The 23,340-nt window shown below is 41.2% G+C and overlaps 2 protein-coding genes across 12 annotated transcripts in view; one reads left to right on the top strand and one right to left on the bottom strand.

The window, feature by feature from the left end:
* Positions 1-92: 92 nt before the first annotated feature.
* Positions 93-12,209, top strand: Zar1l (zygote arrest 1 like). Of its 2 annotated transcripts, XM_070003015.1 has the most exons (5): positions 93-415; positions 1,026-2,027; positions 2,787-2,879; positions 6,373-6,447; positions 11,917-12,209. In XM_070003015.1, the coding sequence occupies exons 2-5, from the start codon at positions 1,377-1,379 to the stop codon at positions 12,058-12,060; spliced, it is 963 nt and encodes a 320-aa protein (XP_069859116.1). In that variant the 5' UTR covers positions 93-415; positions 1,026-1,376; the 3' UTR covers positions 12,061-12,209. The 2 variants fall into 2 exon arrangements, with proteins under 2 accessions (XP_069859116.1, XP_069859115.1); XM_070003014.1 differs by having other exon boundaries at positions 93-2,027.
* A 4,685-nt stretch (positions 12,210-16,894) lies between these two features.
* Positions 16,895-23,340, bottom strand: part of Fry (FRY microtubule binding protein) — a 493,758-nt gene continuing 487,312 nt past the window's right edge. For all 10 annotated transcript variants that reach the window (XM_070003013.1, XM_070003006.1, XM_070003005.1 and 7 more), the window contains 2 exons: positions 20,461-20,663; positions 16,895-18,276 (listed from right to left, as the gene is read on the bottom strand). In XM_070003013.1, the coding sequence (XP_069859114.1) occupies positions 18,018-18,276; positions 20,461-20,663 (462 nt within the window). In that variant the 3' untranslated portion in view covers positions 16,895-18,017. The remainder of the gene's footprint in view (positions 18,277-20,460; positions 20,664-23,340) is intronic.

Here is a 23,340-nt window from a genome sequence, read left to right on the forward strand (position 1 = left end):
GTGACGCGCGACGTCATGACTCGGCGACGTCGTAACCCAGCGCGCGCAGAGTACGCGTCGTCTCCTCCCGGAAGTCGGGCGGAAGTCGTCGACCCCTGTCTCGACGCTGCTTGTCTCGACGCTGCTTGTTCTAAGCGAAGGAAAGACGGAGTTCCGGGTGGCCGTGAGGAAGTAGAGAAGCGAGCGGTTGCCAGGCTTCCTCCTTTCACTGGGCGGGCCTTCCCTGCACCACCCCGCCGTTCTGGGGACCCCATCTCCATGGGATCTTTGAGAAGCTTTTGTTCTGCGCTCAGAGCTTAGGCCTGGCCCACGAAGTAGGCCAGCCTTTAGAAAAAGCCCCCCAAACAAATAAAAGCTTCGGAGTTGTGCGTGGTTGTGGATGGCCAGGCTCTGTAGTCGTGAAAGGGGCTTGTCTGTGAGTGTCTGGCTCTCAGGTGGCCCTTGTTCAACTCCTGGAGTAGTTTTCCTGTCTGGCTTATTTCATTGAGCCTAATGTCCTTCAGGCTCATCCATGTTGTGGCAAATAGCAGTTCTCCCCCTCCTCCTAGGCCGTGTATCCCAGACTGGCCTCAGCCTTCTTTCCAAAGCGATGGAATCACCCGTGTGCCTTACCACTCCTGGCTCCCCCCTTTTGTTTCAGAGGATGAATAACATTCCCATAACAATGTCGTAATTTTAATCTGTCAGCAGACACAGGTTTTCCTAGTTTTGACTCTCCTAAGGATGGAATGCTGTAATCTCTTGTGATTCTGACTTCATTTCCTTCAGGCATACTCTAGAGTGTTGGGACTGTGCCATCATATGTTTTTTGTGGTGTTTTTTTAACTTTTAAAAAATTATTATAAAGATGATGTACAGAGGGAGTTACAATTACATGTCACCTAATGAGTGCATTACTTCTTGGACAATGTCCCTCCTCTCCTGGCTCTTTCCAAGTTTTTCCCAGTAATTCTATTTTTAAGTTATTAAGGAACCTCCATACTGTTTCCTAAAAAAGCTGTACTTATTTGCATTTCCACCAACAGTGTGCAATGGATGATCAGTAGAACAATAAATGAATGGAATTACTTCCTTAAAGCAGAATGGATGAGTCAGAAATGAAAAGCAGCTTTTGAAAAAGATTCAGGACCGGCGAATTGAAGAGGTAGTGAAAAGCAATGAGGAATCAAGTAGCAATGAGATTTTTGTAGGTAGATAGTGGTTCCCTCCTTCAATTAGTGTAATAGGCTGCAGCTCCTGTTAGATTCTGAAATAAATGGAGAAATCCACGATGAACCTGAAGCAAGAGAAGTAAGGGGCGGATGAAGGTGCGAGGCAAAGGCAAGGGCCCAAAGTGCGGGGAGGATATCATATCAGGTCTGAGAACCTGGTAAGGGATGGAGCGCTTTGTCCGCGTTCCCTATGGCTTATACCAGAGTTATGGAAACACAATGCCTTTGAACCAGCCTGGACTTGCAGGGCACAAACAGTCGGACTGGAGACAAAACATGGGTCCCCCAACTTTCCTGGCCAGGCCAGGGATGCTGATGCCAGCAAATGCCTCTGACTACTACATGGACCCTTACAAGAGGGCTCAGCTCAAGGCTATTCTCGCCCAGATGAACTCCAACCCTGGTCTACGGCGGGGCAAGGCCAACACCAAAGAGGTAGGCATACAGGTGAGCCTGCGGGTGGACAAGTCCGTACAGTGCTCGCTGGGGCCTCGAACCCTGAGAAGCTGCTCCCCTTGGGACAGAACTGGTCACAAGGAAACCGGGACAGGCTGGGGCACCTATTCACAAATGACCCATCAAAGCAGCTTAATACGGCTGCGCAATAGGGAGGATGGGAAAAACAAGGCGCTTTCAGGCCCGGAGGAGGCCAGCCAGCGGCCAACATCAATGCCAAAGTCAGAGGCTGAAGATAACAAGCAGGAGGAACTCCAACAGCTCAAAGAGCTGGAAGATGCTGCGGGTTCTGAGGAAAAGATGTGCAAGCAGGAACATGGAGACACAGACACAGATCTGCTTCAGAAACCCAACTTCCAGGTGGATTTTGTTTTCTCTGTTAGTTCCCCACCCTCTACCAACCCTACCTATCATCTGTTTTCTTATTTCTTTTTCTTTTTGCGGGGCAGAATTAGGGATTGAACTCATGGCCTCAAGCTCTTGCAGGATTAGAGTTCTACCACTTGAGCCACATCTCCAGCTCTGATTTCCTACTCCCACCCCTGGTTATTTTGGTCATGGAATCTTACAAACCTTTCTACCCAGCCTTGTCTGAAGCTATGATCCTCACCATTTACTAGACTCAAGGTCTCAGCCTTGTGAGTAGCTACAGATGTGAACCACCTGCATCTGACTTGTTTTCTACTTCTGAGGCAATAAAAGGCATGTCTTCTCTCATTCCTGCCTTTTATTTAGTAAGGGAAGAGGAGTTCTGAAGACATGTCTTCTATATGACAAGTGGGTTTTGCAAGTTTCTAGCTTTTTAAACTTCTAACTTTTTGAAGTTGTGAAACCAAGAATCTGGCTACCATCGGAGTGGGGAGTGAGGTGAAAAAGAGTTTCAAGTGTGAGAAATACAAAGGCAGATTTTTCATTTTAGATAGTGCGGGTGGAAAACAGATTGGGAAGGAATGAATGATAGCAGTGTAAAGAACCACACAGAAATCCTAGAGAGACAAGATACTAAATTAATGGGGTTGCATTGAAGCAAATGTGATTTTTTTAAAATGCAAATCAATTAAAAGAGAATCTCTAGATTTTTTTCCCCCAATATATTAAAAGACTCTTTCCTCTCTTCAGTTTTTGGAAGCAAAATATGGCTACTTTCACTGTAAAGATTGTAATACCAGATGGGAGAGTGCTTATGTGTGGTGTATTTCTGGAACTAATAAGGTAAGTAAAAGTTAGGGGAATGGAGTGGGTACAGATATCTAGATGGAAATATGACTGTCACAGCTCCATTCTTTCTGGCTTCCTCTGTTAAGCTTTTAGTGAGTGCACAATGAATGTTCAAATTCATCTGAATTTGATATGGTCCAGTCCCTGAGTTGTATTCTAATATTGTATGTGGCTCAGTTGTTTTGTTATACAAAATTTCAGGTTTTCTGGTTAAACTTTTGCGCTTGTTTACACTGGGACATTCTGCAACCATGTGTTACACTTTAGGCCTTAGCTGGAGGAGATTTCCAGTTTGTCCACAAGGTGGGGCAATAAGAGACATACTGAGAATAATTCCCCTTTCACCAAAAAGAGACATACTGAGAATAATTCCCCTTTCACCAAATTGAGTTGTCAATATACCAAGATTAGGAGACACTTTATTCTGCATTTCCACATTATCACGGACCCTCCTATCACAATGACTAGATTAGACTGCCACTGCACAACTTCTGTCTGGTTTTGCTTGCCCTGAATACTTCCTTTTCCAACTATGCTTAGGCTTATTTGATAAAATTTGTTTTTATTTTTGCACCAATACAGGAGCCTGAACTCAGAGCCGTGTGTGTGTGTGTGTGTGTGTGTGTGTGTGTGTGTGTGTGTGTGTGTGTGTGTGTGTGTGTGTGTGTGTGTGTGTGTGTGTGTGTGTGTGTGTGTGTGTGTGTGTGTGTGTGTGTGTGTGTGTGTGTGTGTGTGTGTGTGTGTGTGTGGTCAGTTGTGGGGCTTGGATTGAGGGCCTGGGCCTCTATGTATTCAAGGCTAGAGCTCTACCACTTGAGCCATAGCACCACTACTGGTTTTTGAGTGGTTAATTGGAGATAAGAATCACATGGGGACTTTTCTGCCTGTGCCAGCGTTGAGCTGCAATCCTCAGATCTTAACTTCTTGAGTAGTAAGGGTTGTAGGAGTGAGGTCACCAGTGCTGGGCAAGAGCCTTGTACTCTTGTTTTTTTTTGTTTTTTTGTTTTTTTTTTTTTGCTGTAGGTTAAACTCTACTATTTGACTCATAGTACTACTTCCTGCTTCTTGCTGGTTAATTGGAGAGTAGGAGTCTCACAGACTTTCCTGCCTGGGCTGACTTTGGACCTGGATCCTTAAATATCAGCCTTGTGAATAACTAGGATTATAGGTGTCATACTAGAATCAGGCCCTTATTATTATTATTGTTGTTGTTGTTATTATTGAGATAGGGCCAACCTGAAACTCTTGATCCTTGTGACTTAGCCTTCTAAGTGCTGGATTACATGTATGTGTTACTACAACCAGTACTTGTTTCATTAGTTTCTAAGGACATTGGAGTTTGTGCTGCCTTTCTGACTAAAGGACTAGAGAGGAAGAGGGAGTTAAGAGGCACGCTAAGAGTGAATGAAAACAACTCCATGTTTTGACTAGCCATTTACTAGACCCAATAGTGGGGCTTGAACTTGGGGCCTTATGTTTGTGCTTAGCCTTTTCACGTAAGGGTGGTACTGCCCTACTTGAACCTGACCTTCACTTCTAGCCCTTTGCATTAATTGGAGTTAAGAGTCTCACATTTCTCTGCCCAGGCTATCTTTGACCCTGGATCCTCAGATCATGGGCTTTTGAGTAGCTAGGACTACAGACAGGAGCAACCAGTACCCTATTTTTTTTTTTTTTTTTTGAGACAGAGAAAGGACCTAATTATGTAGCTCAAACTGATCTCCAACTCTTGATATTCCTGCTTCTTCCTATTGAGTGTTGAGATTACAGGCATGCACCACTACAAATAGTTTTTTTTCCGTATTTCTTTTTATTAACACATGTTAGTTGTACACAACACTTCAGTTATGACATTTCCATACATATATACAAAGTATCCCAATCAAAATCAGCTATATATTACTCTTCCTCATTCTACTTCTCCCTTCTTAAAACACTTTCAACAGGTTTTACTGCTCTATTTTCATACATGAAAATGTACTATACTACATTGGCTCTGCTCACCTTCTTAGTTTTTCCCTCTCCTGCTGTTGTCTCTTCTTTCAAGCCTGTTTTACCTTCTTGTTACTCAGTTTTTTTCCTCTTGCTCCTTCTCTCCCATCTCATGCCAGGATTTTATTCAGGGGTTTAATTTAGGCAGTGTAAGGTTCTAGGACAAAGAATACAGCCAAAAACTTGTCCTCAAGAAACTTACTCTGGCTGGGTGCTGTGGTTCACATTTGCGATTTTAGCTACTCAGGAGGTTGAAATGTAAGGATTGCAGTTCAAAGCCACCCTGGCTTTGAATTCCACGGTGGTTAATTGGAAATGAGAGTCTTATGGACTCTATCCAGCAAAAAGCCAGAAGGGAATTGTGGCTCAAGTGGTAGAGTGCCAGCATTGTGTGAAAAAGCAAGAGACAGTGCCCAGGCCCTGAGTTCAAACTCTTATTCTGCATGAAATGATGCAAACAAAATTTCAATTGAGGGCTGGGTATAGTGGAATCCATGGCATAGAGTTGGAACAGAAATTACACAGGAGGGGTGATTCACTTGTCTGAGAGTCAGCACCATCATGTCCAAACAGGACTTTAAATAATCAACAGGAGGAGGAATTGTAGCACAAAATCTAGAAAGCACATAGTCCCAATAGATAATTTCAAATGGTTCAGATATTTTCTAATACATGTCTGGGCTAACAGTAGATTGGGAAAAAAAAGAAGGGTTTGGCCCACAAAATGGATACAATTATAGTAAGAGCTACTTCCTGTTGATTACCAGGATGATTCTTTGTTTCTATATTTGGGTAGTTAACAAACTATAGAAAAAAGTAGTATCCAATTTGACAGGTAAGTGAAAGGGACTAGTATATCTAGTAAAGCTTAAAACTTCAAGGGCTGGTGGCTTCTACCTAATCCTAGTTACTCAGGAGGCTAAAATTTGAGGATCATGGTTTGAAGCCAGCTGGGCAGAATGTCCATGAGACTGTTATCTCCAAATACCCACCAAAAAGGTAGAAATGGATTTGTGACTCAAGTGGTATAGTGCTAGCCTTGAGGAACAAAGCTAAGGGATGACTCCCCCAGGCCCTTAGTTCAAGCCCCAGGACTGACACTTAACTCCTCCCCCATTCCCACCCCAGAAAAAACAAAGTCTTTGTTGTTGGTCGTGGGGCCTGAACTCTGGGCCTGGGCCTGAACTCTGGGCCTAGGCCTGTCCCTGAGCTCTTCAGCTTAAGGCAGGTACTCTACCACTTCAGCCACAGCACCACTTCCAACTTTTTCTGCTTATGTGGTGCTGAGGAATCGAACCCAGGGCCTCATGAATGCAAGGCAAGCACTCTACCATTGAGCCACCTTTCCAGCCCCAAAGAAAGACTCTTAAGGATCAAGGTTGGATTAAAATCAAAGTAGAATATCAGGATATGGATTACTTAAATTTAAGAACTAGGAGACTAGGAGCTACAAGCATATATGAGTTTGTATTAAAAAGGCATTTTTCCCCTCTAGGTTTATTTCAAACAACTCTGCTGCAAATGCCAAAAGAGCTTTAACCCTTACCGAGTAGAAGCGATCCAGTGTCAGGTAAGAACATACAACATTTTCATTGTGTTTTTAATGCTTGTGTTCAACATGAAACCTCTGTGCTAGGATTTTTGTAGACTTGTATGTTAGCACAGGAGTATTGAGTTTTTAGGACTGGGTATGGCTCAAGTAATATAGCACCTTCTTAGCAAGTATAAGACCCTGAGTTTAAAATTCTGTTTGGTGGAAAAACTGGGCGAGAGAAAAGGAAGGGGTGACATTGTTCAAAAAGAAATGTTCTTATTTCCTGTCTTATAAAATGGTAACTCTTATGTACCTTACCTTTATAATAACCATAAAAATACTGTATTAAAATTTTGTTTGGGGCTGGGAGTGTGGCTTAGTGGTAGAGTGCTTGCCTAGCATGCATGAAGCCCTGGGTTTGGTTCTTTACTACCACATACACAGAAAAACTGGAAGTGGAACTGTGGCTCAAGTAGTAGATTGTTAACCTTGAGCAAAAAGAAGCTCAGGAACAGTGCCCAGGCCCTGAGACCAAGCCCCAGGATTGGAAAAAGAAAAGGCAAAATTATTATTATTTTTTACTGAGAATGGGACTTGAGTGAACTCAGTACCTGACACACTCTCTCATTGGCTAGTCTGAGCCAGCTTGAGCCGCCCTCCCCTCCCCCCCCCTGCATTTGACCTGCTGGACTGGTGCATTCTATTGTTTGAGCCATACCCCCAGTCGTGCTTTTTAGTTCCTAAGCTAAGGTTACAGTATGAGCCACCCATGCCTGGAGGGGGTAAAATTAAAAGAAACAAGTGTTGAATTTCCTAAGTATTTAGAATTGTGTAAAATATTTTAGAAAAAGAAAAAGCATAATCTGATTTGCTTTCTCAAAGAGAAATTCACTATTTTGAGTTGTTTATATTGGCATATTTGTTTGTTTGTTTGTTTTGGTCAGTTGTGGGGCTTGAACTCTGGGCCTGGGCACTATCCCTCAGATTTCAGGTCAAGACTAGCACTCTACCACTTGAGCCACAGTACCATTTTGGCTTTTTTTGTTTATGTAGTGCTGAGGAATTGAACCTAGGACCTCATGCATGTGAGGCAAGCACTCTACCACTGAGCCACCTTGCCAGCCCATATGGCATGTTTATATCTGATGTATTTTTTTGGTAAAATAACCTGTGTACAACTAAAATATAGGAAATTATTAAGTAACTTGTTTTTTACTGTGTGGTCAGACTTTGGTTTAAGTGTTTTACATATATTATCTCCTATGTCTTAACCTTTGCAACAAGCATTATTCCTGCTTTACAGATCCAAAAGCTGAGGTCATTAAATTGAAATAACTTTGGCTTAAGGTTAGACTGATGATTAAATCTGTTATTGGATTGTTTTTTTTTCCAGTGTTTAGAAGGCCACTGAACTTCCTAATAAGTCCTTTTGAATTTAGCGAGGAAAATTTTAAACCAGCTTGAAGGAAACTTGTATTTAAGCTTTCAGAAAAGAGTGACAATGCTTTTTCGTAATCAAGAAGCATTTTTTCTTTTTAGGCAACACTGGGGACCAAACCTGTGTTTGCAATGCTACATGCTGCTCTACTACTGAGCTGCATTCACACTCACGAAGTTGATTGTAAAAACAAAATCCTTTGTTTCGGCATATTTTCTCTTGTGGGTTGAATATGGTTCAAGTAGGTTATCTGAAAGTAGGAACGAAATCTTTTTTGAAATTGTTCTAGGAATTGGGGGAGAAGGACAAGGGAGAGTGATAGAGGGCATAAGATTAATTGAAATACAATATAAACCATGGAGGAAATGTCACAATGAAATCCCTCCTGTGTAATTAAGCTAATAAAAAATTTCTTCCTGGGGTTGAAGGTATAGCTCAGTGATAGAGCACTTGTCAAGTATGTATGAGGCCCTGAGTTTCTTTCCAGCACTGCAAAACAGACAAAATCCTTCTCTCCTTCTGTAATTAGTGAAGTAACTATTTTAAACTAGTTTATTAAGAGCTTACCCTTATTAAGTTGGAAGTGCCTATCTCCCCCCCCCCCCCCCGCCCCATGCTAGTCAAATGCTCTAATACTTGAGCCCCAGCTACAGCCTGTCAGTGGGTTTTCTAGCCTGAGAGTCTTAGTTGTCTTATGTGCAATATGACTACCTACTAAATTGGGTTTAAATGTATTCGATGCCCATTTTAATTTTTTGCTTATGTTCACTTGATTTTTCTAAAAAGCATTCCATTTTCCACTTGATTTAATATTGGTGGTTATTCATCTTGAATGTTCTTCAGGTGATTACCATCGAGATGATAACATAATTGACTTATTGAAATCTACATAAATTTGCCTCTCTTCAACAATACAATGACTTTACAACACTCAAATTCCACATTGCTTCATCCTAACTTATATGATATTGTAGTGTAATTTTAAACTGTATGAGATACTATTTTATATTGTCAGCATTCATTTAGTATTAGTTACCTATTCTTTGTATTGTCTTTTCTATCTGGGATTATTTTCTTCTTTTTAAAAAAATTTTCTTCTTATTTGGAAAACACATTTTAATATTTTCTGTGGTACAAATGTGTGAAGGTGCCAAATGCTATTCTATCTTCACTCTACCCTCCTTTTGTTTTTTTTTTTTTCTGGTCATGGGGCCTGAACTCTGGGCCTGGGCGCTGTCCCTCAGCTCTTCAGCTCAAGGCTAGCACCCTACCACTTGAGCCACAGTGCCACTTCTGGCTTTTTTCTGCTTATGTGATGCTAAGAAATCGAATCCAGGGCCTCATGCATGCAAGGCAAGCACTCTACCACTGAGGCAACTTCCTAGCCCTCCCTATTTCTTTCTCCAGAGATGGGATCTTGCTATGTAGCCTAGGCTGGCCTAGATACCTTTTTTTAAATTTTCAAAAATTTTTATTTTTAGATACCTTTTTTTGTGTGTGCCAGTTCTGGGGCTTGAGCTCAGGGCCTCACTCTCCCACTTAGCTTTTCAGCTCAAGCTAATTCTCTACCATTTGAACCATACCTATTAGCCTACATTTCTTGCTCTTCCTACCTCTGTCTCCAAGTACTGGGATCACAAATGTGCACCACTATGCCTAGCTTAAGTCTGTTTGCTTTTTAGATATTTTTCTCTGCTTTGGTTTTCAATAGTTCTGTAATGTGATGAGTTCTTTATTTCCTTTTTCTACTTATTATATCTGTTAGTTATTTCTTGAATCTGTGGCTTGAAGATTTTTATCCCTTTGAAGAAGTTTATCTATTTGGTATTCTCCTATTGGCATTTCTTATAATAAACATTTTACTATATTGCTTTCTGTTTCATAGGGGGTTTTTTTTGTATATTTTCCTGTTTCTATGCTTTTGTGTGTCCTTGCTTCAGTCAGGTGATTTTCTACCAGACTTCTGTGATTCCTCCTAACTTATGGCCTTCTCAGTAGCTGGGATTACTGGCATGCATTTTGATCTTTTCTGCTTGTCTGGTAAGATTATTCTAGATATATACTAGTTATTGCAAGTAAGGGAAGCCACGGGACTTATGTTTCTTTGGGTTTGTCTTCACTTAATATAAATTTTCCAAGTCTTTCCATTTCCTAACAAATGGGACAGTTTCTTTCTGATGGAGGCATAGAATTCCACACACACCCACACACACCAAATTTTCTTGATCCATTCATCTACAGGGGCATCTGGGTTGGTTCCATCTTAGCTATGGTGAATAATGCTGCAATAAACATAGTTGTGCTGGTAGCTTTAGTATGGTCTTGTTTGTGCAGATTCACCTCTATTTATAGGTTTCCTTCTTTAATGCTTTGACAATTTGCTAGTGCCTTTGAACAATTATTTTTAGCTCAGGTTTTGTAATTGTGCTGGCTAGAATTACCTAGTCTATCATTGCCAGAAGGAGGAATCTACCTTTAGAATATTTTCTTCCTCAAAAAGAACTTGTGACAATACACTTAATCTGCTTAAGATACTTAGAGCAGTGCTAGGTATGTAATACACAGGGTATTAGCTATTAGAATGTTCTTATAGGGAAGGATACTTCTCAATGAAAGAGTGAAGTATTTAGGTCGGTCGTCTTAGGTAATCTGGCTCTAGAACATGACACTTAACTGGAGTACCTCTCAATGCTGTCTACATCTTATAAAATGTATGAACACACTGATATTAAAATTCCTATTTGAAAAATGACATTGCCCCCTTTTTAGTTTGGGACCTTCAGAAGACATAGAGCAATGACTATAATTTCAAAATTGGCAGGGTAAGATGGTAGAGCAGGGTAGTATAGTCTTTTTTTTATTGTGAAAATACCATACAGAAGGATTATAATTACATAGGCAAGGTAATGAGTACATTTCTTATCAAGCATTGTTGCCTCCTCCTTTGTTTCCCTTCCCATACCTTCCCATCTCCCTCCCCCATGCCCCTTCCCCATCCCACCCCCCCAGCCAAAGTTGTAAAGTTCGTTTTTCGACATAATGTGTAGTCTCATAGAATGTATTTTTTAAAAACCTATAACTGGCCGGATTGGGATAATTATTGCAAGTTACTGCTTTAAATTTTAGTAAAGATAGGGCCGTGTCAGTGGCTCATGTCTGTAATCCTATCTACACAGGAGGCTGAGATCTGAGGATCTCAGTTCAAAGCCAGCCTGGGCAAGAAAGTCTGTGAGACTTTTATATCCAATAAACCACTGGAAGTGGCACTATGGCTCAAGTGGTGGAGCTCTTGCCTTGAATAGCTGAGAGACAGTGCCCAGGCCCAGAGTTTTAAGCCCCTGACTACCACCACCACCACCACCAACAAAAGAACAAGAAAAGAAATTAATAAAGATTGGGAATATCTTTTAGAAAACCCCTTCCTCCTAGTTTGAATAACCCAAAATATCTCCAGGCATTGCCAAGATTTTGTGTGTGTGTGTGTGTGATTTTGTGTGTGTGTGTGTGTGTGTGTGTGTAGAAAATCACCCTTGAGACAACTGTTGCTTTATTATATTTTTATTGTTCTTATTTAGATAAATCACTTAATATTCACTCACAGCCCCTCACCATTACCTAGGCATAAATATACAAATTGACACAGACAGTACAAAATGCTTTATTTTTAACTTTTTTTCTTCTGCCAGTCCTGGGGCCTGGGTACTATCCCTGAGCTTCTTTTGTTCAAGGCTACTACTCTAACAATTGAGTCACAGCACCACTTCTGTGGTACTGAGGAATTGAATCCAAGGCTTCATGCATATTAGGCACTAAGCCACATTCCCAAGCCACACTTTTAACTTTTATGTTGTTTTGGCATTTCTCTGATCATTTGTTTTGGAAAAAAATGTGTGATATTTGATGGGACACAAGTGGTTTTGTATTACTTGTTCATAGTCTTCTCATGGATACAAGGAAGATCAAAATATCTGGGCTAAGATTAGTAGGGAGAATATTTTGATTTGAGGATTCTACTTGAAGCACTAATTTGATAATTTACTGTCCAACTTATTCCTTGTTTCCTAAAGACCTGTTCAAAGTCTCGTTGTTCCTGTACTCAAAAGAAAAGACATATTGATCTAAAGAAGCCACATCGACAGGAACTGTGTGGTCGCTGCAAAGACAAGAAATTCTCCTGTGGCAATATTTACAGCTTTAAATACATCATATAGCGGTCACTGTGACTTGTGGAATCTTACAACTTACTACACTGTCTTCCTTTTTTCACAGTTTGGCTCTGACTTGGCATTGGAAAACAAACAAGGCTTTTGTACTTTTTTCCCGTAGGTTGTATAATTGTACTATGCAAATAGAATAAAATAAGTGCATGTAAACTAGACCTTGAAGACACATTGATTGGTGATCCCATAGCACTGGGAGATGGTTGATGCTGTCACTTGTGTAAAGGGAAAATGAAGAAGAAAACTGGTCATTTATTTGACAAAGTTATTTTGTTTTTTGGTCGGTGTGGGGCTTGAACTCTGGGCCTGGGTGCTGTCCCTGAGCTCTTCAGCTCAAGGCTAGCACTCTACAACTTGAGCCAGAGGGCTACTTCTAGTTTTCTGGTGGTTAATTGGAGATAAGAGTCTCATGGACTTTCCTGCCCAGGCTGGCTTTGAACTGTGATTTTCAGATCTCAGCTTCCTGAGTAGCTAGGATTGATTATCGATGTGGGCCAATGGCACCTGGCTTTGACAAAATTTTCTAAGTAGTGGGTATATAGAAATGATCAAAGGGACTAGGTCCTTGTTTTCCCGTATATTTATTTCAAATGCTGAGTCAGCACCTGACATAAGCCAGACATTGTAACACATCATGTAGGAAAAGACATGGAGACAGAGAGGACACAGTATAGAGTCAGGATGTGAATTCAACTAGATAATGATTTGTGCCATGTTTATAAGGTCTATGTTTGTTTTTCCTAAAATTCAGATTGTTGGTATGTGCCACAAAAGAAACAAGGTACTCTAATAGAATAACTCTTTTAGATTGGGAGAAGAGACATGGGGATTATGACATACAGGATGAGGGGAACTGAGAAGATGGTTTGATCGAAGGAAACAGCAAGAACAAATGTCCTCAGGAGGCTTGGGAATATGGCTTAGTAGTAAAGTGCTTGTCTAGCATGCATGAAGCATTGGGTTCGATTTCTCAGTACCACATAAACAGAAAAAACGGAAGTGGTCCTGTGGCTCAAGTGGTAGAGTGCTAGCCTTGAGTAGCAGAAGCTCAGGGACAGTGCCTTGGCCCTGAATTCAAGCCCCAGGACTGGCAAAAAAAGAAAATCCCAAATACCACAAAAAAAATATCCTCATGAAGTGGGACATGTTCTTAGCATGTCTCAGGCATGTGTAAGTATGTACTAGATGTACTAAGAATGAGAAGACCCTAAGGTTAATGTGGGGCATAAATCTGAAGACAGGCTGTGGTCAAGTATATAAAAACCCATGAAGTAGTTTCAACAAGGCAGTGACAGAAGATTTTATTTGTTTCTCTCTTTGTGTGTGTGTGTGTGTGTGTGTGTGTGTGTGTGTGTGTGTGTATGCACACACATGCCAATACTGGAGCTCGAACTCAAGGCTTGGATACTGTTCCTTAGCTGCTTCTGCTCTAGGCTGGTATTCTACCATTTGAGCCGTACTTCCACTTCTGGCTTCTTTGTGGTTGATTGGAGATAAGAATCTCACACATAGTCAGAGATAAGAATCTCACACATAGTCAGGGGTCAGTGACTCACACCTGTAATCCTAGCTACTCAGGAGGTTGAGATCTGAGGATCACAGTTCAAAGCCAGCCCAGGCAGAAAAGTCCGTAAGACTCTTATTTCCAATAAACCACTAGAAAACCAGAAATGGTGTAATGGGTCCACCTATATCTCTAGTAAAACAATTTGTTTTTTCCCTTCCCCTCCACAAATTATACCAACATCAAATACAGTGAAAACAGTGGGGGAGGGACATACAAAGCAACAAAAAAAATCATCTTATAAATATGTTAGAAACAATAGCAAGAAAGAAAAACCATTTGAGTCCTTATGTTGGGGTTCATTTCACCTAACATCAGCTGACCTGACCGTTTCTGCTTGACTCAGACATATACTAGTAATTGCAAATAAGGGAAAGCATAGGACCTATGTTTCTTTGGGCCTGGCTTACTTCACTTAATATAATTTTTTCCAAGTCTTTCCATTTCCTAACAAATGGGGCAATGTCATTCTTTCTGATGGAGGCATAGAATTCCATTGTGTGTGTGTGGAATGGAATTCTATGTGATATATCTATGTGATATATATAGATATATATAGATCTATATATATCACATTTTCTTGATCCATTCATCTACTGAGAGGCATCTGGGTTGGTTCCATATCTTAGCTATGCTAAATAATGCTGCAATAAACATAGTTGTGCTGGTAGCTTTAAAGATTTACAGAGAAAATTCTCTGAAGAGGAAAGAAGGATGGCCAATAGACACATGAAGAAATACTCCATCTCCCTAGCCATAAAAGAAATGCAAATCAAAACAACACTGAGATACCACCTCACTCCAGTTAGAATGGCTATAATTGAGAACTCTAATACTAACAGATGCTGGAGGGGATGTGGACAGAAGGGAACCCTATTGCATAGTTGGTGGGAGTGTAAACTTGTTCAACCACTTTGGAAATCAGTATGGAGGTTCTTCAAAACACAGTACATAGAGCTCCCCTATGACCCAGCAATCCCACTTTTGGGCATTTACCTGAATGATCACAAACAAGACTATACTATTTGGAGTCTTTTGAGGAACCTCCATACTGCTTTCCAAAGTGGTTGAACAAGTTACACCCCTACCAACAATGGAGTAGGGTTCCTTTTGGCCACATCCCCTCCAGCTTTGGTTATTAGCATTTTTGACTTTTTTTAGTGTGTGTGCCAGTCATGGGGCTTGAACTCAGTGTGTGGGAGCTATCCCTGAGCTTTTATATTCAAGGCTAACACTCTACCACTTGAGCTGTAGCTCCACTTCTGGTGTGTTTTGTTTGTTTTTGGTTTTTAATTGAAGATAAAAGTCTCAAAGACTTCCTTCCTGCACTGGCTTTGAACTAGGATCCTCAGATTTTAAGCCTCCTGAGTAGCTGGGATTACAGGTATGAATGAGATTTTTTAAAATGGTTATTTGGAGATTGTTTTTTGTCCAGGCTGGCTCTGAACTGCAGTTCTTAGATCTCAGCCTTCTCAGTAGCTAGGATTGCAGGCATGAGCCACTAGCACCCAGCTCACCTCCAAGAATTCTTATATGTTTGCTAAGAATTTCTTACTAAGATACTAAATATTTCATTCAAAAGCTGGCCTATGAAACTATAATACTGATTCTTTAACATATTGAATACATTTTTCACCCACTGATATTTTCAGTTATTTAAAATTTTTTGTGTAGTAGTAGGAATGCACAAATTCATTAGCTTTCTTTTATTTGTCTTTCCATTGGTTTTAAATTGCTCTTATGTATTTTATTCTGGAGCTGTGATGTCTGGATCCAGGTAATACCTGCTCTTGCTTAGATCATCTCTCTCTTTTTTTTTTTTTGGTCAGTCATGGGGCTTGAACTCTGGCCTGGGCGCTGTCCCTCAGCTCTTCAGCTCAAGGCTAGTGCTCTACCACTTGATCTACAGTGCTACTTCTGGTTTTCTAGTGGTTTATTGGAGATAGGAGTCTCACGGTCTTTCCTGCTTGGGCTGGCTTTGAACGGCGATCATCAGATCTCAGCCTCCTGAGTAGCTAGGGTTACAAGCATGAGCCACCGGCACCCGGCTCTTAGATCATCTCTTAGATCAATGAAAATATTCATTGTGGAATGAACAATATGGTGATAATACTTAACCTAAAAATCTTTAAATTCAAGTAACTGGTTCAAGTTCCTGTATTTGAACAGCCATTAGTACCTTATTAATTCTACAAATGTAAACATAAGCTTTTAAAAGTATTTTCAACTTTTAAGTTAATGAAGTTATTAAAAAAAATTTTTTTTTGCCAGTCATGGTGCCTGAACTCTGGGCCTGGGCACTATCCCTCAGCTCTTCAGCTCAAGGCTAGCGCTCTACCATTTGAGCCACAGTACCACTTCTAGCTTTTTCTGCTTATGTGGTGCTGAGGAATCGAACCCAGGGCCTCATGCATGCAAGGCAAGCACTCTACCACTGAACCACCTTCCCAGCCCCTAAAAATTTTATACTATCTATATTGATATTTAAAGCCTTGAGCCCAGAAACCTGATATGTACCAACATTGAGAGTAATGATTTCAGCCTCCTGAGTTGTTAGGATTACAGGCATGGGACCTATGTACCCAACAGGAACAACTCTTGGAAAGAAAGAAGAGGTGCAGTCTGGAGCACAAGTAGAGTGATCAGTCCTTCACAGGAGCAGTGATACTGCTGGCTAAAGATAATTTATAGACATGGCAGGGAAGATAAGACTGCCTGACTTGCTTGCTCAATGAACTATGGAATAAAGCCATCAGTTGAGACAGATGGGAAACTGAGGAAAGAGGGCAATATTTGAAATTGGGTATTGGGAAAGTGAAATGGGCAGAAAGGGATAACTGTGTAATAAGTTTCACAGATGGAAGCTTGGAGCTGTGTGAGAAGCAGATGTGATTGTATTTGCCAGCTAGTCATGCCACATCTTACATTTGATGAGGTGTGCAACAGGTTTTAAATATGGCAACCTAATGTTTGTTTCTGGACAACTAGAGTGCTCATTCTTCTCTGGGCTTTCTCTGTGGTTGATTACAGAGAATTTGATGAAGGGCCCAGTCTTTTTTTTTTTTTTGGTGACTATTGCAGAGGTATAATCTTTGATCAAGGGCCTTGCATGCCACATCCCCAGTGAGTGCCACCCTGAAGTTGTCAACTGTGGCAACCTGCATGGCAAACCGTGTTCATGAACCAGAAAGAAAATGCATGCTCACCGTGTATTTTGTCTTTTTTTTTAGTCTAAAGAAAGTTCTGAACAGAATATCAAGATCACATCACAAAACTTTAAATGTATTTACAGAGTGAATAAGTTACATAGATAAATTTTGAATATGTTTCCGGTGTGCAACAGATTCACATGCACACATCTAATACTTGACAGCCATAAATTTCAGGAGAAAACTCAAGAATGGCCCTTTACATATATATTATAAATAAAATATGACATTCTTAGGAAACAAAGTGACAACTCATATTTTACCATTATGATTCTGGCTATCAAATGTATATTAAAATATGCATGCGTGACAGGTGAAAAGACATAGAATTGATAATGCGAGTAACTTTTCTCTACAAAATGACAAAGTTAATTAAAATTAACACTCATCCTTCTGTAGTATAAATATGCTCATAAAAGCAACCTTCTAGTAAAAAGCAGCCAAGATCTTTAAAAAGAGTCTCTCTGGATCATTTACGGTGCAAAGAGATCTGGGCCCTTTAGAAACAGTAGCCTAGCAACATAAGAAAGGTACTTCATAGCAGCTCCTTTTAGATACAGTAATTGTATTCAAATAACAGTGTACATTAAATTGTAGTCCATTTACAATTCCCTTTTCAAATACACAGGCTTGTCAGCTGTTGACCATCTTACAATTTTTTCAGTGTCCAGCTTCATTCTGCCTGCCCTCTTTCTCAGCCCACCAAAAAAAAAAAAAAACCCCAAAAAACAAAAAAAAAAGGAAAAAAAGATAAAGGAGAAGGGGAACGAATGTACAAGTTTTAGAATATAAAACTTTTTAGTGAAGAAAACATTGCACTTTTTTGCCAATCTAAAGATGCTTCTAGAAAGGAAGGTATTGTTCAGGGTTGGCTTTGGTATGCGATGTAAGTGACTCCTTCAGTAGTGAGTTGCATGTGCTCAGGAAAGGAAAACACACAGGTGCCACACAGCAGGGTAGGTGGAGTCTGTTTCCAGAGGTCCTAGGCTACCTTGGTTCTTAAGAGTATTGCTACATGTTGGAAGTTCTGCCATCTTCTTTAGAAAAAGTCCTACAGGTAACAAGAGGGAGAACAGTCTGTCCAAGCCTTGCAAAGACTGTGAAGACATTGAAAGACATGGCTCCAGCATGGCAGCACCCCCAGCTTGGAAAGCATGGGGGATGGGTGGCTCCTGTCAGAGACTAGTGCCAGAAACACTGGAGTCTGGGAGGAAAGCTGTGAGGACTCGGTAACTCTGGGCCCTGCGGATCATGTCCCGAATCTCCATGTTCAACTCCATCAGCTTGGTGCAGATTTCAGTTAAGCTCTGGTTAGATCCCACCAGTGCATAGGTACCCGTCTGTCCCAGGGTTTGGTGACGGAAATAAATATTCAGTAGTGTCTGGACTTCATCATCGGAACTGCTTCCAAAGATGTCATTGGGCCAAAGACTTCTGAAGTCAAGAAAGAACAGCACAGATTAGAGGAGCTGTTGCTCACAAAGGCTGTGGTCATGAATCATCATTAGTATAAGAATATTACTTTGAAAAATGCTTTCTACGGTTAGAGGTATGGCTCAAGTGGTAAAGTAACTGCGTATCAAAAGTGAGGTCCTCAGTTTAAACTCCAGTACTGCCAAAAGGGCGGGTGAGTGGGGGACTCTTAAACCTTTTTGTGCTGATTCTGGGGCTTGAACTCAGGCCCTGAGCACTATCCCTTAACTTTTTTCAGTTAAGGATAGTACTGTACCACTTGAGCTACACCTCCACTTTCAGCTTTTTGCTGGTTGATTGGAGCCAAGACACAGACTTTTCTGCCCAGTTGTTTTTTGTTCTTTTTTTTTGTTTGTTTGTTTGGTCATGGAGCTTGAACTCTGGGCCTGGGTGCTATCTCTCAACTCTTCACCTGAAGGCAAGCACTCTACCACCTGAGCCACAATGCCACTTCCGGTTTTCTGGTGGTTAATTGGAAATAAAAAGTCTCATGGAGGGGCTAGGAAGGTAGCTCAGTGGCAGAGTGCTTGCCCTTGCATGCATGAGGCCCTGGGTTCGATTCCTCAGCACCACATAAGCAGAAAAAGCTGGAAGTGGTGCTGTGGCTCAAGTGGTAGAGCACTAGCCTTGAGCTGAAGAGCTGAGGGACAGTGCCCAGGCCCAGAGTTCAGGTACCATGACTGGCAAAAAAAAAAAAAAAAAAAAGTCTCATGGACTTTTCCTGCCCGGGATGGCTTTGAATTGAGGTCCTCAGATCTCAGCCTCCTGAGTAGCTGGGATTATAGGCCTGAGCTACCAGTGCCCAGCCCCAGGCTGGTTTTGAACTGGGACCTTTAGCTCTTCGCCTCTTAAGTAGCTAGGTTTTATTGGAGTGAGCCAACATCTGCCTGGCTGAGATACAACATGATTTGCCCAGCCCAAGTATACAATTCCTTAGGTTTTAATATATTCAGAGTTGTACCAATACTATGATTGGACATTATTGTTTTTCATAAACCTGTAAGAGTATACAAATATCAGAATGGAATTTTTCTTTTGTCAGTCATGGGGCTTGAACTCAGGGCCAAGGTAATGTCCCTGAGCTCTTTACTAAAGGGCTAGAGCTCTATTACTTTGAGTTACAGCTCCACTTCCAGTTTTTGAATGGTTAATTGGAGATGAGTCTCACTGAGACTTTTCTGTCTGGAATTGTGATCCTTACATCTTAGTAGCTAGGATTATAGGTGTGAGCCACCATCTAATTTACTATGGCACTCTGGTGCTAATGAATTGGAATATAGTATAAAAATGCAGAGAGGAGGGTAGGGGAAAGTGGGAGAAAAACAAGGGAGGGGGCAACAATGTTCAACAAGAAATGTACTCATTATCTTACATATGCAACTGTAATCCCTATGTACATCTACCTTCACAATAAAATTAAATAAAAAAGGAAATGCAGAGAGCCGGGAGCTGGTGGATCCCACCTACAATCCTAGCTAATAAGGAGACCGAGACCAGCAGGATTTAGAGCCATCCTGGGCAGAAAAGTCCACAGGATTCCATGTCTAAAGACTAGCAAAATGGTAGGCTGGAGATGTCATTTAAGTGGAAGAGTGCCAGCTAGGCTTTAAAGCAGAGGAAAGCCTTTGACCCCACTCCCATGTGGTGGAGTATATTCCTACTTTATTCTTTCTTCCACTTAAGTACACTTGGACTTTCTTGTCTTTGTTTTTTTTAAAGGTGATGGATGGTTTGAAGCACTGAGTTAAAACCCTGGTACTGACATGCATGCACGTGTGTGCATGTGCACACACACATACACACACAGAGTAGGGAGGAAAAGAACCACTCCCCTCCCCCCTCCCCAGTTTTTCCTGTGGTGAATCCATCCTAACCATGGCAAAGTCAAGATCGGGTACACACACATGGGAGGAAAAGAACCACCCCCCTAGTTTTTTCCTGTGGTTAATCCATCCATTCCTAACCTTGGCAAAGTCAAGATCAGGTGCGTACACACTCCCTCTCTCCCTCTCCCTCTCCCTCTCTCAGAAAAGAACCCCCCCCCCGTAGTATTTTCCTGTGGTGAATCCATCCATCCCTAACCATGCAAAGTCAAGATTGGGTTCATTTCCTATAAATGATATCTAAAAGAAACAGTAGAATGACCTGCATTCCCGGATTTGCCGCAAAGCTTTGCCTAGCTCATTGTTCTTCAGGCACTCCAGCATGGACTGGATGGCAGCTTCAGTGGACGTGAATGTGGGCTCGGACCATGCTCCCTCTATGTAAAGCGGGTCTGCAGCGATGGCTGCAGTGGCCTCCTTCAGGTTCTTCTTCAGGTCACTCAGTTCCCTGGACATGTTCAGCAACTGTGTAGAAAAAAAAACAAAACCCAAAGACCATATTTTACATAAGGTTGGGTTTTTCCTTCCACAAGGAAAGAAATTTGACAATATATCTCAGTTAATAAAAACATGATTGCACTACCTGGCACACCTAAAGCTTTGCATATTTTAAAATGCACTAAATAACTTTACATATCAACCAACACATGATGAGGACTTTGTTGAAAATGTTTTTTGTTTGGGAAGAACATAAAATGCAAAAGGGGACACGCTTAAGGGTAGGGCAGATCAGGGTTCGATTAACAACCTATAGGACAGCAAGGTCCCCTGGTCCCCTTATCTGTAGGAGATAAGTTCTAAGACTCTTCCCATCCCCCCCCCAACAACAGTGGATACTTGAGACCTTGGATATTACTGAACATGATATATACTATGCTTTTTCATATATATGTGTATATATATATATATATCTGTGACAAAGCTTGATGTACAAATTATACACAGTAAGAAATGGTCCTGTTTTATTGTTAATTATAACAATACATCGAAGCAAAAGTTATTGAAAAATGTATACTTTCTTCCGGAAATTTCCGTTTCATATTTTTTTGCGGGGGTAGAAGTTGACTGTGGGTAACTGGAAGCATGGAAAGCAAAATGAGATGAGAGGGGAGCAATTCTACTGCTATAATTTGGATCTGATTTGTCTCTTGAACTCATGCAGGAGGTTAGCCCCCAAAGTCTGACATTGATGGTGTACAAAGGGTATTTAATTGGCCTCTGACTCTGGTGGCTAGAGGTGGAGCTTTCGGAAAGTGTTCAGATTAAGCTATACCCGTGGAATGGTAGTAATTGAATCCTGTTGGCGTTATAAGGAGGGAGAGAATTTACACAGATATATAGGGCTTTCTTTTATGATGTGGTGGCAGCTAGAACCTATGCTATGCTCTTTGGACTTGGAGCCTCTAAAATTGTGAGCTAAATAAATCTTTCATCTTTGTAATGTTGCTGGCTTCTGGCATTTTGTTACAGCAATAGAAGGCTGACTAACACACTATGTGGGTGAAATCAAGTAAATAGACTTTCACATGCCTCATGTTTCTCATCAGGAAGACTGATATTACCCACTCCACAGGTCTATTGTAAAGACTAACTGAAATAATATATGTTAAATATGTAGTGCAATTTGGCACACAAGTGCTCAGTAAATGAACATGATCCTTATTCTAATCACTTGTTCCCAGCTTGTTCTATGCCTTGGAAGAAGCCTGAAAACATAATTTTAGGAAAGAGTAAAAGGAATAATTTTTAAGTAATCCTAGAATGTTACAGAAGTAAAGGGTATTTCCCCAAAAATTCCTGGAAGTAAGCCAGGCAAAGTGGCATGTGCCTGTAGTCCCAGCAACTTGGAAAACTGAAACAGGAGGATCACTTGGACTTAGGAGTTCAAAGGCAGGCTAGGGAAGATAGCAAGACTGGTCTCAAAAAAAAAAAAAAGAAGACTGGAAATAAAGATCCCAGAGTGTTATAATGTAAATCCCAAGAGAGAATCCACAGCTTCACTTTCAAGTTTCCTCAAAATATATGATAACCATTTCATGATTTGCTCTTGAGAACATTAAAAACCATTGTTATGATATTTAAGGGTCCTTTCTTTCTTTTCTCTTTTGTCCCTCCCTCCTTCCCTCTCTCTCCTCCCTCCCTCCCTCTCCTTCCTTCTCCTTCCTTCCTTCCTTCCTTCCTTCCTTCCTTCCTTCCTTCCTTCCTTCCTTCCTTCCTTCCTTCCCTTCCTTCCTTCCTTCCTTCCTTCCTTCCTTCCTTCCTTCCTTCCTTCCTTCCTTCCTTCCTTCCTCCCTCCCTCCCTCCCCTTTCCCCTTTCCCCTTTCCCCTTTTCCCCCTTCACCCTTCCCCTTTCCCCCTTACCCCCTTCCCTTTCTCTCTCTCTTCTCCAGATCCTGGGGCTTGAACTCAAGGCCTGAGTACTGTCCATGAGGTTTTTTTTTCTTCTCAAGACTAGCTCTCTGCCACTTGAAACACTGCTCTGCTTCTGGCTTTCTTGTTGCTTAATTGGAGGTAAGAGTCTCTTAGCTCTTCCTTCCTCAGGGTGGTTTTGAACTGCAGCCCTCAGATCTCAGCCTCTTGAGTAGCTAGGATTACAGGTATGATGAGCCATTTCTTTTGAAATGCATTGATGATGCCCATTTCCTTTGGAAAGTTATTATTCAACACCTTTACCTTTCCTCTTCATCCCCAGCTTACTGTCTGTACTGTAAAACTGAAGCCCTGGAGGGGTACTGGTAGCTCAAGCCTGCAATCACAGCTACTCAGGAAACTGAGATCTGAGGATTGTGGTTCAATGCCAAGCCCAGACAGGAAAGTCCATGAAATGCTTATCTCCAGTTAACCACCCAAAAGACACAAGTGGAGCTGTGGCTTAGTGATAGAATGGTAGCCTTGAACTAAAAAGCTCAGGGACAGTGCTGAGGCCCTGAGTTCAAGATCCAGGACCAACAACAATGACAACAAAAAGGATATTAGCCCAAGTAAGTCTTTGAGGAGAAATTCACTGTAAGTTTACAAAACTTAGGTAATTATATGTAAGTATAAAAATAACACCTGCTATGTAACAACTTACTAAAGCTACAGTCAACTTACTTTATTGAATGTAAATTTTATTGGAAGGCATTGCTTTGGAAATTAATTC

Source organism: Dipodomys merriami, unplaced genomic scaffold (genome assembly GCF_024711535.1).
Source record: "Dipodomys merriami isolate MVZ:Mamm:240054 unplaced genomic scaffold, mDipMer1.0.p SCAF_6, whole genome shotgun sequence".
Lineage (NCBI taxonomy): Eukaryota > Metazoa > Chordata > Mammalia > Rodentia > Heteromyidae > Dipodomys > Dipodomys merriami.